This window comes from Strongylocentrotus purpuratus, unplaced genomic scaffold, assembly GCF_000002235.5.
Source record: "Strongylocentrotus purpuratus isolate Spur 01 unplaced genomic scaffold, Spur_5.0 spur5_scaffold_5, whole genome shotgun sequence".
Lineage (NCBI taxonomy): Eukaryota > Metazoa > Echinodermata > Echinoidea > Camarodonta > Strongylocentrotidae > Strongylocentrotus > Strongylocentrotus purpuratus.
The window spans coordinates 13,641,626-13,658,480 of record NW_022145611.1 but is presented as its reverse complement, the minus strand read 5'-3'; the positions used below and the strand labels follow the sequence as shown (position 1 = coordinate 13,658,480).

At 35.3% G+C, this 16,855-nt stretch overlaps 1 protein-coding gene across 1 annotated transcript in view; it reads right to left on the bottom strand.

The window, feature by feature from the left end:
- The window catches only part of LOC115919061 (transcription factor IIIB 90 kDa subunit-like), a gene marked incomplete at its 5' end in the record, with an annotated part of 31,196 nt that extends 23,464 nt beyond the window's left edge, over nt 1-7,732 (bottom strand). Inside the window, 4 exons of the mRNA XM_030998604.1 lie at nt 5,104-5,176; nt 6,333-6,364; nt 6,982-7,155; nt 7,648-7,732. Coding sequence (XP_030854464.1) covers nt 5,104-5,176; nt 6,333-6,364; nt 6,982-7,155; nt 7,648-7,732 — 364 coding nt within the window. The remainder of the gene's footprint in view (nt 1-5,103; nt 5,177-6,332; nt 6,365-6,981; nt 7,156-7,647) is intronic.
- Between the last annotated feature and the right edge of the window lie 9,123 nt (nt 7,733-16,855).

The window sequence follows — 16,855 nt, the reverse complement described above, 5'->3', positions numbered from 1 at the left end:
TCTGTTTACATAAATTCACCCTTTCTCGACATCTCATGAACGTGCCTCTACAATGTTGATTGAAAACTGTGACACTGAAATTCAAGACCTTGAAGTCCCACCCCCTCAACAATTTTTTTTTTTTTTTTTAATTTTATTTTAAAGCTTCCACTTAAATGAAAAATATGTGGTTAGACAAAAGGTGAAAGATAATTAAATCGTTAGTAATGCTCTGAATAACTTTCCTTTGTTTCTGTTTCTCCTTCAATGCCTTTACACAGAGGATAGCAACTAAAATTTAAAAAGCTTGTGGAGTTTATCCCAATAAATATCACAATGTGCCAACGGCTTCTTGGGAATCTTGCCATTACCATAAACATCTGTTAAAATTCACATCCACCCAATAACAAGCCCTCTGGTGACATAGGAAATGAAAATCACAACCTTTGCCATTTGCTTGCGTTTGCTACGATGACAATTAGTGTCACTACAAAATACCTGGGAGGAAGCAATACATGACCATTGTCCTTTCCCATCTGGCTGGCTCAATGTGGAGTGTTGATAGTTACACTTGGAGCCAGTTTCTTGAAATCATCATAAGTCATAAGTTCATGGACATCAGATTCAAATGTGTGCTAATTCTATTATCTATAACACATGTATTTATATTTATTTCATAGGATGTCAAAGGTATATGTATGACTATTTCGAGAGACTGGCCCAAGGAATTACAATAGAGACTATCCCCTATTAACACACTGACAGATATGACATTGGTCGCAAAGCAAGCAATATTCCTAATAGATGAGGTGGTGGTGGGGGGGGGGGGGGGGGGGGTAATGGTTGCCTATGGTATGAGTGAACAAAACCCTCATATGATCTTAACAGGTAGCCCCTTTCCTTCTGGAGCAAACTTTTAATAACAAAATATCATTTCACAGGACCCCCACAGGAAAGAAATATTTTCAGATTTGGATTTTAAATATTCTAGAATGAGATATATCTTATGGGATGAAAAATATGTATACAGTTTAATCTTAGAGTACATGTACAACTTCACATCTGCTCTCAAATCTAGACAAAGGCCAAAAGACTGCAAGTAAATAAGTATCCACAATGCTAGAGGGGATTTCAAACTTTTTTTTATAACAAACTAGTCAGGTGCAAAGTATCCATGCATGATTAGACACAAAGGAAAAATCCCATTATTCTCACCCTCATCCATGATTATCCCTCTTATAAAGTGAAGGTGACACATATTATACTGCAATAACACCAACCCACAATAAAGTAAGAAAATATGACTTAGAGTGCAAATATTTCGTTCAAAGGGCCTTCTGGTCTTCTTCTTTCATCAATGAATGCACTTTTTATAAGAATAAAAGAAAGAAACTTTTGGTTAAAATGCCAGTGAAACCATCTGTTGGTTTTGAAAATTAGAAATATCAAGCATAAAAGATATCTTTTTTATGGTTTCATACAAATATGTTTCACAATAGCCAAAGGGGAAGGAATGGAACCCTTACAAGAGTTATATTTCATATTAGAAGCATTGTACTAACAGAATGCTTCAAAATTCTTTTGCAATGATTTTCTTGGCCATAAAGCTTTCCTACAAATGTATAATGGGTCAGGACTCAATGTCTATGTCTGCTGAAATTGAGAGTTCTGAAAATCATTTAAATACGGTAAGTGCTTTCCCAGACAAAGAAGGGAATTTGGTTATTTGTATGCACTGTCATTTGTCAACTGTCAAACGTGATATATGATTTGATGATTTGTCTCTACTACAGTGTACTTTAGGCAACATACTATGCATGTGTGTTCAAAAATATGATTTTAATCTACATTGAATAAGGAGCTTTCGTATTGGAAAAAAAAGATAACAATCTAGAGTTTCTGCAATTATAATCATTTCTGCAGGTGGAGGTCGGACCAGAATAACAGATTTTCTTTGGTAAACATCCCCAATCACACACTATTTGGGAATCAAAAGATGTTCACTTGTTTTTGTCACTTGGTACAGTTCACAAACCTACTACAATGGGACTTTTTTTCTGCTTAACTGGACCACACCAAGTGACAAGAAAATGAACAATGGCACAACATCAAAACAGAGTCAACAGACAGTACACAATACTGGGTCATTCCACTTCATAGCACTGCACCTTATTCATGGCAAACACTTTTAACAACTCAAACGCTCAACATCTGTTATTTTTCGTCTCGCTTTTCTCGACTTTTCAAGCAGACATAAAGAAATACAGAATAACAAGGCAATCATAAATGTCAATCAGTTTTGGTATGGATGTCTGTCTTCATAAATCATAATTACAAAAAAGGTGAGCTCAAGGTAAAAAAAAAAAACAAGGTTCAAGAACTTCAAGTGGCTTTCCATTACATGTAAATCTTTGTCATTTACCTACATGTACATGTAAGCAAGATAGGTATTCCTTTTTACTTTGCTCTTTGCTGATTTTTGTTCTCATGCATCATATAGTATATTATATACAGAATGAAGAATTCCTGTATTACAAAGGTATTTATTCTCATTAGCATGACGACAATTTGTGGAATTGCAGTTTCATTGTAATTGTAAGTTTGCTACATGCCTACATTACAGGACAAAACTGCGCAATACAACTTTCATAGCAAAAATCTGTCATTAAAGCAGAAATTCAAAAATATGGATAAATAATCCAGAGAAAAACAAAAATACCAATAAACATTTTTTTTTTTAACAACATCAATAAATATAAAATGGGAATATAAAAATGGCCATCACCTGTTAGTCTTTAAAGTGAAAAGAAATTTAAGATTTAAAGTTTCGGGGGATTTTTAAAATTGGTTGGATATTGATTCTTTACAATTTTGATATTTTTTGATGACCATGTGGATGTATTATAAGCACTAGAAAATGTAGTCCCTAAAACACTTCTAATTTCGAGAAAAATTAAAAAATTTACCAGTACTCCCGGTAAATTTTGATAAAATTCAAATAGCGCTTACGGCCATACAATGGTAAGTGCGACCATGAAAATCTCAGAATATGTACTTGTGATATGTAATTGCCAAACAGGAATAGCCAATCGGTCGATTTTAATCAAGAATATTGTTTTATGGTTTAATCAATATGTTGACCTTGAGAGGGAGCTATACATCATGAAGAGTTCATTGTTTACAATTTCATAACTTTAGACTCGATTTTAACCGCGACAACGATCACCGAATATTGTAGGATCACATATGCTTCCAATATGTTCATTTGAACCAAACTCATGACCCTATACCAAAACTTTGTATGACCTTTAAGTAAACATTTAGTACACAAATTTGGAAAACTTAACATACAGTTTATAGAAGACAACAAGATATTACAATCCAGTAAGGTTTGGGTACACCTGGGGTTGTTTTAAAAAATCCTAAGTTGGACTTAAAAATTATGAAAAGCTGTTGTCATCTATGAAAATATTTTGTAAAAGTTATTTTAAAAGCTATAAAATGTTGATTTAAATCATTCATTTTTTCTATTATCAAGGACATTTCATGTTCTTGATGTGGAATTCATAAAAAAGTCTAAAATACTTGAATTTTCGCTTTTAAATATATTCTTTTTTAAAGCTACAAATGACTCTCCATAATATTTAAGTCCAACTTATAGTTAAGTTCGAGTTGGGATCTTTGTGAAACACCCCCCTGGATGGTCATTGGTTTCACTTGGAGGTGTATTGCTGAAGTATTCAGATTGCATCAACACTGATAAATACATTAACATGTCTACAAAATACAAGTTTTTTGTTACTAAGATTTGCTTATAATGTGTAGCTTTTGACTCACAACTGGTGAAAATTTGCGAATACTTTTTACAGCTTAATTGATATTCATATTCAGAAAGTAAGTATTGAAGAAGAGTAGGCCACACGGGGTACAAGTATTAAACAGTGACAGGTTTAAAAATTAGCTCAAGGTGTAAAAATCAGCAATGTTCATTTTCAACCAAAATTACTTCTGACATATTAGTCAGAAAATGTATTTGAAAAGGCCTCAAAATATGGATCAGATTGCACCTGAGTGCATCTAGTAAGAACCTTAGAGCCCGCAAGCAAGCCCTGGAGCCCAGCCATAAGGAACTCTGTGCTTCGCATAATTATATCTATTCATAATCCTTTGATTGTTCCAATTTTGTTTTGTTGGATGGACCACCCTGATTGAACATACCCCAGATTCATGTCATACAATTTTGATATACCCGCTCTCAGCAAACAACATGTGAAAACACCAAATAATCAAGAGTGTTGCTTTTGATCATGAAATACCTCTCGAGCAGTATGCCCAACAATTTCCATGCATCTTCTCTCATTTATTTTCAATGGAATTTAACAGTATTTCCTTGATGAATTTTATAATATTGAAATTGAAAGCATTGATATCATTGCAGCAAGGTCAAATGTACGCTCCGATTGAAACTGCCTGAACAGTGAAAATATTTTACTTTCCCTTCAATATTTTCTTTTCTAGGTTCACTGGATTGCTATTGTAATTATTTATATACTTTCACAGAACTATTCCCACAAAATTGGAGTGCCTCTCCCCCCCCCCCCCCCCCATCCCCTTCCAACCCATCCGTTATTTTAAGTGTTATTTGTTTTGTTTCATATTTTGGATACTGTCCACCATCCCCTCTCCCGACCAGCCAATATGTGTTCTATTGTTTGTTGTTGTCATTTTCTATTTAGATTGCAGATATTCTGCAGATGTAATAATCAATTATAACAAAAACCAAAAAAAGTAGAGAGTTGATTTCTTGGCTACAAGTTGTAGACAAGGAGGAATGTAATCAACAAAAGATCAGCGATGTAGTTTAAAAGATGATTATAAATCTTGGCCCTGTTTCATGAAAATTGTTACCAAGAATAATTGCCGCAGATCTGTGATGAATTTGCTAACACTAACAGCCAGTCAAATGCAATGATTTCAGTAGCTTATAATACATCATTCATCACGAGTAAATATTGGTAACAATTTAAGAAAACTGTATTGTTTTTATCTCTTTGCTATTAAACACTAGGAAAACACATTATTGATATCAAATTATCATGAATAATATTTGAAATTAAGACTTACCGATTGCAGGTACATTGATGTGAAGCTCCTGACACAACTTGAGGTAGGTCTTCCCAAGAACATACACATTCACCTGGGGAAAACAAAGTAAATTTCATAAAAAATTTTGGATATAGACAATATTATTTTAAATCTCACACCCTACATGGATGAATGAATCGATGACATAAGAGTGAGAAACAGAAATTGGCTTAACGTTCATCATTTTCATACATCAGTTTCCATTACTTTGATTCATACCTATCTCTTAGTTTGACAAAGTACATGATCAAATCAGATAAAAGATTACTGCCCTCTACTGTCTCAAGTGAGTGCATGAATTGCAGTCAAACACAAGATATCAGTAGATGTGCAATGATGGCATATAACATTTAGATCTTTTTGTGTTATAAAATTAAAAATAATAATAGTAATATCAATTTTCATAACAGTTAACATGCTTTCTAATGACATGGAGTCCTTTTATTTGTGGAATAAAGATTGCTGTGCTAGAGAATAAAGTAGATATCAAAAAGTGCATTCACTATACACCCACCTTTCGTTTTAAACAACACTCCCATGCCAGTGATGATAGATCATCAAAGGCTAATCTTGAACATATCACTCCTCAGGAACAAGATCCCAGAAATTATGAGGGTTATAGGATTTGTTAAATTATAATAGAGTGTCATAGCTCTAAATCCCAAAGAACACTGAAGGAAAAACAAATCTTCTAGGACTACAGTACCACTTTAAAGGTAGGCTTTACTACTTCAGCCAGAAGGGATTAGACCACACAGCGAGCCATCGAGGTCACTGTGACAGGTGGCTATCTCATTAACTCAGCTCTCATTTAACATAAGAAAAAGAGGATCATGGGGGACCAACAGGCACCGATTTGGGAATTTTTCACTATAGAGGGAGCAAGTAGCTACAAGTAAGACAGTGTGCCTTTAATACTATGTATTTATTTTTTAAATCCCCCTTTTTTTTTTCTAAGATTATCACTTATACTATAAGTTATAAATGTAAGTTACAGATATGTGCATTAACCCATTAACTACAAAATTTTCATATTCCCAATATGTTTAATACAGGAACCACCCGATTCCGGGAGGCAATGAGTTAATAGTCCTTTGAACTGATTTAGCATTATAATTAAATATCAATCATCTACTGTGGATGAAGCATATCCTAACAGTGGTCTGTTTTTTTAGATTGAATATTAAAAATAATGTGTAATAGCTTACCTGTAGCAAGTCACTGAGATCTAGCAACATATCTGGAGAGGTTATCGGTTAAGGAAAAAGAATTCATGCTAAATCATATCAAGTCATTATTTATCTTTGCAATTATTGCACTAACAAAAGTACATGACAGAGCAAGGACAATACATACTTTTAACCATCATGGACCTTAATACATATTACACCATGTGCAGACAACGCATGACTGAGCGAGAGCTGCATACCATTTAAATATTATTTTAATTCAGGAAAAGGGCCACAAATTATGATCTGTGGTAGTGCTTCTTTCCTACAGGGAGTGGCCGACTATTGTTGGTTTCGACAGATATTTCGGAAAGTGGAGATCTATCTAAAGTAGGAATCAAGGTCAATAAAAGGTCTTCAGATCAACTAGAATGTTGTGTATGAATAGTTATAGTAAGCATTTTTTTAGTCTCTTGTGCTAAATTGAAATACAGCGCATATTTTTTTGAGGAAGAGGCGGGCTAGTCCAGGGAGAGCCACAGTATGTGGTGCATCAAAACAGCAGCATGTTCCCCAATAGACCTCAAAGCGTGAATATTTTGTGTTCAAACAAGTAAAAAAATCTTTGGTAAATATTGGCATAGTTCTCTTCTTCCTATAAAAGAGAATTGCATTATATCAAGGATACGAGGAGTAGACTCCAGTCGACAGACCAGATAGAGACAGGCCGCTACAATGTGCATGGTCTTTCTTCCTCTTGTCAGCTTCTTCTGAACAGCCATCTTGAAGAAGTTATAGGCCATGTCATTACGATGCTGGTTCAACTTCAACTGCCCACCCAAGTTCTGGATGTGTCTCTTACCTGAAAAAGAGCAGTTGATCATCATAAGATATATGTTATCATAGTAAGATTTGATACTATGATAAGGTATGTTACTGTAATCTCTTTCATTGTACACCTGTAGAAACAAGTTCAAATACATCTAGAATAATTTCAACTCATATTGACTATAAAATATTACATACAACACAAAGATATATAATATTAGGAGATAATTTTGTCAAACCAATAACCACTTTGCAGTAAAAATAAATTCTTTACGTTATAATCATATTCCAGAAAGCCTCCCACTTACAGCATAATTACTGTATCAGAGCATATTGCAATTTTTTCTGCAACATTACATAACCTACAATAAAAATAATACATAACCTAGACAAGAAATCTCCACTGATATGACCGAGGCCGAATTGTTGCCAATTTCTAATAAAAATTAATGATCAGCTGTGAAGCATTCTAGAGGCAACACGACCGTGCAAACGCATAGTGACTTGCATGAGGCTAGATCTTTACCTTGTTGAAGTGTAACTGTTCTGGATTCTTTGCCATAGCCATGACGAAAGTTGTTTCCTAAAGTATGACTCTTATCACCTGTAGGGAAATGGAAAGAGATAACAATAATTTAATCACTGTGAACAAATTGTTTATAATATAGAGTAATGACAGAAAAGGATTTGTTCCATATTAAAGGTTATCCAAGAGACATTGATTGATCTGTATGGTGTCTAGCATATCACTACATTTGGGACATATATGTGTCATAGTTTCATAGAAGACCTCCAAAATTATGAAAAAACCAATCAATCACAATGAATAGTGACCATTATTTTTTCAAAAACTGTAAAAAATATTTTTATAAAATGTTAGCATAACAACTGATTCATAGAAGAACAATTTCAATAGAACCTGTAACTCTACTATCCAAATCTTGTATGTACATCGGATGAGACAGTTAACTAGACTTTTATTTGATTGCCTGCAAATTGAACTTGGTCGTCATACAAAGTGAAGTGAGCATATTTGAACATTAACCACTATACCTAAGTAAGATTTTTATTTACACTTAGGTGATATGACTTTTAACAGAATTGTGACATTTACCCTCGGATGAAACAAACTGGCCGATCACAGAAGTTCCTCCAAGAGTGTTCTCTGCAAAGCCCACCTCAGAGACGATGAAGTTGTCTTCAATGACCGCTCCACAGGACACGCAGACAGCATTACCTCGAGCCTGGTCTGTGTCTATGTCACTACCGCCACAATTACTGCACACGGTTGCCTTAGACATAGCTGGTATGTCTGTAGGGCCTAAGGGCTGGTGAAACTGTTTACAATAGATAATAAATCATTTTCTATTAAGAAGTGTGATTTGGTAAATTTGATGACTGGTAAATCAAGCCAATTTAATGAAACAAAACAATAAAATCCATCATTTCTAGTCATTTTTTCATTTTTTTCCATTCATTTTTAAACCATGTAATATCTTTCACTTTCACTCTCGCCAAAATATAATATGTACACGTATGTTACGTTCAGGCCCCATTTCAAGTGCACTCTGGGATAGTTTGATGACCAAGTCACTTCCAATTTCTGCCATGCGGCTGCACTGTGCATGTCTGGGTTTGTGTGTGTAATTCTTTTCTGAGAGTTATTACAGTGATTAATTGCGATTTTCAAGCAATTTCAAGAGTTCATCGATCATTACAAGAATGTATGAAAATATTGTTAATCATACTAAAAAGATATTTAGATGAGTGATGGGCCTGGGCAAGAGTAATTGGTATTAGCATAGTAATACTAACAAATAGTTTCTTTGGTTGTGTTCATTGACTAGTGCGAAAACGTGTCTAACTACTAATAGATGGGACTACAATAAAGGGTTTGTTGGCTTGTTGGACGATCAATGGATATACTGTTTTGGTGGGGTATTCTAAAGTTAAACCCATCAATTTTTCTCAAAGCTTTGAGAGCCTTCCATTGTTTCGTTCTGGTTGTCGATATGCATGCAGATTTGGAGTATTCTTCTCTTGTTTTTCATTGCTGCCATCACAAAAAATTGAGAAACCTAGAAATGGCTTTCGCACACATACCTACGTACAATGCACATATACGTCATTATACGTGTACCATGCATGATGGAAGTAAGTAAGTCCCGGAATTGGCTCGAAATTACTTGCAAGAGGCTACATCTATGAATTTTGTATGCATTGGCAATAGGGAGAATTGTAGTACAAAACACACACCTGGGAAGGAAGCATCTAAAAATTTGAATAGATCTAGATAGATTTCTTTATAAAATGGCTCTAGTATTTTAAGCATCGTGATTGGTCAATACGCGTCACATGACATGTACAAATTTTTGATGCAAGCACGATTTTGCAGAAATGAGTGCAGAAAAAGCGCAAAAAAAGTTATAATACACGTGATGGAGATCCAGCGCGCACGCGCATACGCGTAGTACTAGTACGCTCCCTCGAGTGCATTGTAGGCTATAGGCTACGCGTAGCTAATATTGTACGCTCCACCATGATCCCCAGCGCAGGGTAGCTAGCTAGAGCGGGGTATTAATTATTAGAAAGCTTGCCTTGGAGTTAGACCTGTTTTGACTTTTGGATTATATAATGAAGCCAGGAATTTCAGCTGTCTGATGTAGACTCGTCTCTAGACCCCCTATGGATTTTATTTTTAATCAAACAATGAATCCCGTGGACTTTTTGGTAAGCCTGCAAGGTCTTACTCTTATTTTAGTCTAGTAGAACCAACATAACTCTAGATCTAGATCGAACTCTCGTAGACTCTAACTTAAGATCTAAACTTTTGTTTGTTGCTATTTGTGTCGCTATTTTATAAAACAAATAGGGTAGCGCGCCCAGTATTCGGTCAGACAGCCGTTTCAACAGCTGTAACAATTCAAAAAATAATTTATGAGCCACGAAACTTGCACAAATCAGGCAGCTGAACAACTTTTCTTAAGTCTCCAAATTAAATCAGATTTAGGGCCCCGGAAAGATCTCCAACTTAGCTTGAAATTGGTCAGTGTCGCACAACTTTCCGCACTTCCGCACTTCCGCGTTCTCTTAGCACATGCGCTAACATGCATAGCCATATGTAGAAGTCTATTGCGAAACAACTACGTGTGCTGTCACAATGAATTTAGTATGTGTGTGAAGAGAATCACTTCTGTGTTCGCTCCATCGCAGCGAATTTGCAAATGACGCACTTGCCGATGTGCAAGAGGTATTTATACGATACCCTTGCCATGCGGTATCGCTCAGCCAGTATTCGGTCAACGCATTGACATTCAGTGCTTTATCGCGCAATTGTGTGAAAATAGTGCGCAAATACGCTACGCTCCTTTGCAACGGAGATACCACGCACAAATCGCGTGACCGAATTCTGGGCAGAAAAATGCTCCGTCTTCTTTCGGAAGTATTTTGCTTATTTTAAGTGACTATAAAATCCTGTTAGAGGAATAAATTTCTTTTCTTTTGATGGGTAGATTGCCAAATAAAAGAGGTAAGAATTCAAAATATTAGTGATTTCCCCGTAAGTGACCGAATACTGGGCACTCTACCCTAACGCACTTGACCCTGTTGTGCGAAACGTAAATGCAGTGTACGCTCGGTTTTTTCAGATGGTTCGCACTGTCAACTCACGTCACCGCAAGCGGCTCGTTGCACAGAGCGGCACCAATCTGAAGAAACCTCGCGCGTACTGCATTCACCGCTATTGCACTCTGGGCCGTGCGTTGATAAACAACTTTGCACAGTATTAGTAGACCATACGTCACGTTGTGATATAAAGAAAATGACGTCACATTACCCTAATGTCTTATCGTGCTGAGAAACTGTATATCATGCTAAGAATGTCATCCTTAATAGTTGCTTTATACCTGTCTCATACACTTTTTGGTTAGAAAATCTTGTAGATAAAAGGGCAAGACTTCATAATTTTTACTTTAGCCACATCACCAGACCGTCAGACGACAGCATGCAGCCAATGGATTTAGAATAAATTAAAGTTGGTTCTAATGCAAAATACAAACCTTGGCAAACCTCAGATTCCCCACATTTATCTATATATATTTCTTTACGCACGAGTAGGCTAAAACAATTTGATTGAACTAACAATCATAAATTAAAAGTTCATATCCAAAAACCTCCGTTCAACATTATTACTGTCCCATATGTACTTATTTGTGTAGTGTTACATGTAATTGCTAGAGTATTTTTCAAATTATTATAAAATACTGTAAAACCTAATATAATTTGCTCAAAAGAAAGTGACGCATATTTCTTCAATTATATATATCGTTCATCAATGAAATGAATATGTGTGCTTACATTTCGGTGCTATTTCTGGTAACAGAATTTGGTCGAAATTCTCGAGACTAGCTTCGCAAAATACATGTAAGGTATCCTCAGAAAAGTCTACAAAAGAAAAGAAAATTTTGAAACGGCACTTTCCATACTTGAGAACCTCAAAATGTATAGCCCCACGAAATTCAAATTCGTAGATAATTTATAAAATTAAAAATCTTTGTAACTAAACCTGAATATTTAAAATGTGTGTTTTATGACACAGAATCAGATTTAGGCCCTTTGTGATAAAGATGCGACGCAACTTTTTTGAGGAAAAAAAGGCCTACCTGGGATTTTTCACATTTCCTCTCTTTTTAAAGATAAGTGACATAATATACAGCACCACCTGTCATAATCAATTCAATTCAAGTATCAATTCAAATATTAATCATCTTGAATTAGTATAAATGTATGGAGGGGGCACTCTCGCTTGTTGTATTATGATTCCATTTCCACAGAAAATAACTTGTTTCTCAGGGCTATAGCTTTAATAACTCAAAATAATTTTAATATTTACATCTAAGAAAATGCACCTTTTAAATGTCAAAGTTTGTTATGGTTTTATGGTAATCTCTCGACCGACAAGACAATTAAGGTGACACCCTGATAAAGAACTCAATATCTAATACTGCTCCTACCATTCTAAGTCACTTTATTTTCTTTGACAAAGTAATGATAAATGAAACTGCAAAATAAGCACTTTTTTAATTGGAAGAAAAAGATGATTAACAACTATGCTGGTGACATGATCAAATTAATACAAAAACTTACCTGGTGATGGGCCTATGACGTATTTTTGTTTACTTCACCTGTCTTTTATGGGAATTAAGGGGTCAGTGGTCCCTTCTCGTTTTATGATGGGAGGCAGCTGCCCTAATAATTAATACCCAGTTAATCAACCACATCTACCAGGTGGGGGGGGGGGGGGGGGGGGTTATGGGTAGGGAAATGATTTCTATTTATTTATAATACACGAGTCCTGTTACGTTTGAATAAGAAGAATATTACAGTATAACCAGGGAGATGAGAGTTAACTCTCATCTCCCTGGTATAACAAATTATTTGTTCCTGTGTTCAGTTTTATGATATAAGGGCTGCATCACAGGGGTGGAGCGCCATGATTCATCAACACCCCTGTCTTTAAAAAATGTGCAACTTTTGTTTGTGTTTGTCAAATGTTTTGGTCATGTGAAAAAGACATCATGCAGAGTCTCTTGAAATATTTATCAGAAGGTAAAGTTAAGGTACTAATTCGAGAGGAAAGCCGGGAAACAACTTGGTGGAGAAAAAAAGACCTGGAGTGGAACGACACTGCAAGAGTGCATGTACTAGAATGGCATATAATGGAGATGTGTGCGAAATGTCGCAATTAACCTCTGAGCTTGCAGAATATATCAGGATAGATAGATATATATTCTGTGCCTGTATTATCTACTTTGGGAATGATCTGATCTTCTTTTCTTGGTAGTGTATCAACTCTCTTCAAATTGGCACAATTTGGTTAGAATGTGAAACCCTACCTCAAGTTTGAACATGTGACATATCAGATTGCTTCAAATTTTGTTACACATCTTTTGTTAAGATTAAAAAAAGGAGAACATTAATGTTACTTTTTTTTTTTTTTTTCACCTACTTTAGTGTTCAATGAATTCTTCTTGGGGCAATGAGGTACAGGGGATCCCGAGGGCAAAAGGCATTACACCATACCAAGGTTTATACTGATTTTAGAGGAACTTTAGTTTTGATGATGAATGAAAAATATTTATGAACGGTACATTACTATTAACTTCTTTGAAAGACCTTGAATAAATTATTTATGAGACAAGCTTATATTCGGATATGTCAATTTATCATATTTTCACATAACTATTGGACAAATGGATTGTTCATTTCATTTTCATTTACATTTTGATCTTCTTGAATTGAAACTCAACATGCTTAAGATTATGATGTAAGAGTGTCATGTTATTAGCAATTTAGAAATGAACATGGAAGAGAGAGAAAGAGAGGGGGACAGACAGATGGAGAGAGAGAGAGAGAGAGAGAGAGAGAGAGAGAGAGAGAGGGGGACAGAAAGGACACTTAAAAGGATAAGCGAGGACAAATGACAAAAAATTAAACCAAACTGACACAAAAGTATAAAACATGAAAGAAACACTCCTTTCACTCAAAAGTTTTTTTTCTTCAAAATCTAGAAGGCAAGATTTTATTGGATTGTGAGCATAAAAGTGTATCACATCCACATCGACAGAGAGTTCAGAAAAGGAAAGTACAGAAAGTAGCAATTACTAAACTAGTATGCGAAAAATGTACTTCATGATGAGTAAGCCGTTCTACTAAAACCCACACATTTTAATCTACATATCTACAAATGAATGCTTCTCAGGTATGGAGAGAGAACACCTCTGCTTAAAAAGAAAAAAAAAGATAAAGAAAAAAACTAGATGGAATTCGACTGCGCGCAGTCAAAAATGATGCCTCCGTCTTAGAGCAATTTTACAAACCGAAACGGAAGAAATTTTTCAAATTCAAGTTCAATTGTAATCCATTAACATGTTCTCAGAATATCGTGATTACAAGCAATTTCTCATAAACATATATGACCCTTTGATCTTTGACCTCATGACCCTAAAATCTACTCAGTTCATTGGCTCTGCAAGATTTCCTGAGTTAAATAGTAATCCATCTGTCAGTTCTAATGAGAATGCGTCCACAAGCTATTTTTGCATACATAATGAGCCCATGACCTTTGATCTTATGAACCATTCATTGGCTCTGCAAGATAAATGATCTAAGTTTGGCAGGAATCAATCAATCTGTTCTAATGATAATACGATCACAAGCTATTTTTGCATACATAATGAGCCGCATGACCTTGACCTTTACCTCATGACCCCAAAATCTAATCAGTTCATCAGCTCTGCAAGTAACATAGTTACATGACCAAAGTTTGGCAGGAATCCATCAATCGGTTGTTCAGATAACGCGATCACGAGCTGTTTTTGCATACATAATGTGCGCTGTGACCTTTGACCTCGTGACCCCAAAATATAATCAGTTCATTGGCTTTGCAAGATACATACATGACCAAAGTTTGGCAGGAATCCATCAATCAGTTCTTCAGATAACGCGATCACAAGCTATTTTTGCATACATAATGAGCCCTGTGACCTTTGACCTTTGACCTCGTGACCCCAAAATCTAATCAGTTCATCAGCTCTGCAAGATAAATACATGACCAAAGTTTGGCAGGAATCCATCAATCGGTTGTTCAGATAACGTGATCACAAGCTGTTTTTGCATACATAATGAGCCCTGTGACCTTTGACCTTTGACCTACGTGCTCCAAAATGTAATCAGATTGTTTTCCTATAGCGATACACACTATCACTAAGTTTGAAGTTTAAATCTCCAGTGGTTCTTGAGATATCATGATAACAATCTCAATGTATGGAATTTCATAAGTTGACCTCTGTGACCCTTGACCTTTGACATACGTGCTCCAAAATCTAATCAGATCGTCTTCCTATGGTGATACATACTATCCTTAATTTTTAAGTTTAAATCTCAAATGGTTCTTGAGATATCACGCTAACAAACTCAATACAAGGAATTTCATAAGTTGACCTCTGTGACCTGTGACCTTTGACCTACGTACTCCAAAATCTAATCAGATCGTCTTCCTATGGTGATAAATACTATTCCCGAGTCTTAAGTTTAAATCTTAAATGGTTCTTGAGATATTGTGATAACGGTCAAACGGGACGGACGGACGGACGTACGGACGGACGTACGGACGTACGGACGTACGGACGGACAACCCGAAAACATGATGCCTCCGGCACCACCTTCGGTGGCGGAGGCATAAAAAGTTCTTGGTTCAGATTGCATTCAACCTCTTCCTCAGTGATTCTTCTTAACATGGCTGGCTCAACCTCCTCCCCAGGATAAATTGGAGCAAGAGTCTCTGCTGGTTGATTGAAGAAAAAGAATTGTATGTTGATCGTCCCACCCATGTCAATAATGGGAGAAATCACCTCCTCTTGGGGACATGAATTGAAAAGTATATGAAGTAATTTACCATCAATTAATTAGAATCCATGAAAGTCTAAACCACCAGAAGGGAATTCCTCATCCTTCTTCAAAAAATTGGTTGACAATAAACCGTGTCATTGTTTTCCCCAAAACTGTCAGCCAGTATTATAGCCAGTGCCTTGAAAATATTTTTACCAGTATACTAATTTTATTGTACCACATTGGAATGACTTAAATTACATATATAATTTTATATAATTTCATTCAAATTTGACTCTTTTTATCTCTCTGAATTTTTTTTTTATCTGGTACAAAATATATGTCTCCCATGAAAAAGAAAATTCACCTATTTCTTTCTTTAAGTTTGGCTGGTTGTTTCAATATTCAATACTAATGAATACTAGCCGAAGGAATAAATTTCTTCTCTTTACACAACATGGAATATATTATGTTCACATACACAATAAACGTACATTCACTTCCATTTACAATAATGCATAATATTCTATTTGTACAGCTATACAATGCATTCAAATTCAATCTATACACAAACCAACAAAACATGTAAGAATATTTGTTATTGCCAGCTACCTGCCAACACCTACAAGTATTTCAAGTATTATTGAACATTTACATGCAGAAAAAAGCACAATTGTGAGGGAAATTTACACACATATAAGTTAATTTAAAGTTCACAGGTCAACTTTTCGTAACAATACTAAATGTGTCATTACTGTCATATTTAGTAAAACCCAGTTTTCTAATGCACTGTATACAGGTTCTGGGGGACATGTTTCTGTAAACTAAATGTTACATAAAGAAAATAAAACAAAGCTCTTATGCACACGATCTTCACAGATACATTCTTGCACTTAAATTCATATTATTTGATCAAGCGACAATTCCAGAAATTCATAAATCAAAATCAAAGACATCTTGAACATGATAAGCTAATATATAGTCACACCATTACCGTTATACAACGCATGCTTTTACACATGGTACTTATACAAATGTACGACACCCATGATATAAAATGCATCAATATTTCCTTCAGTTGACAAACAATAAATACTTTTTGGCAGGTTGAAGCTCTCTTCTCAACGAGATAGGACATACGTCACAAATTGATCAAGAATTCAAGATTCTGCAAAAATGGAATCCTTTTCCACTATTGATATTAGTCATCACCCTCAAAGTCAAATTTGGCAAAGTCAGGCGAAAAGCAAACACACACGAAAGAAACATTGTGTGAAGGTCCATCTTAATGAATGCTATAAAGTAGTCAATGAAGGTAACATCATATGCTTGATGCTTTAAAAAAA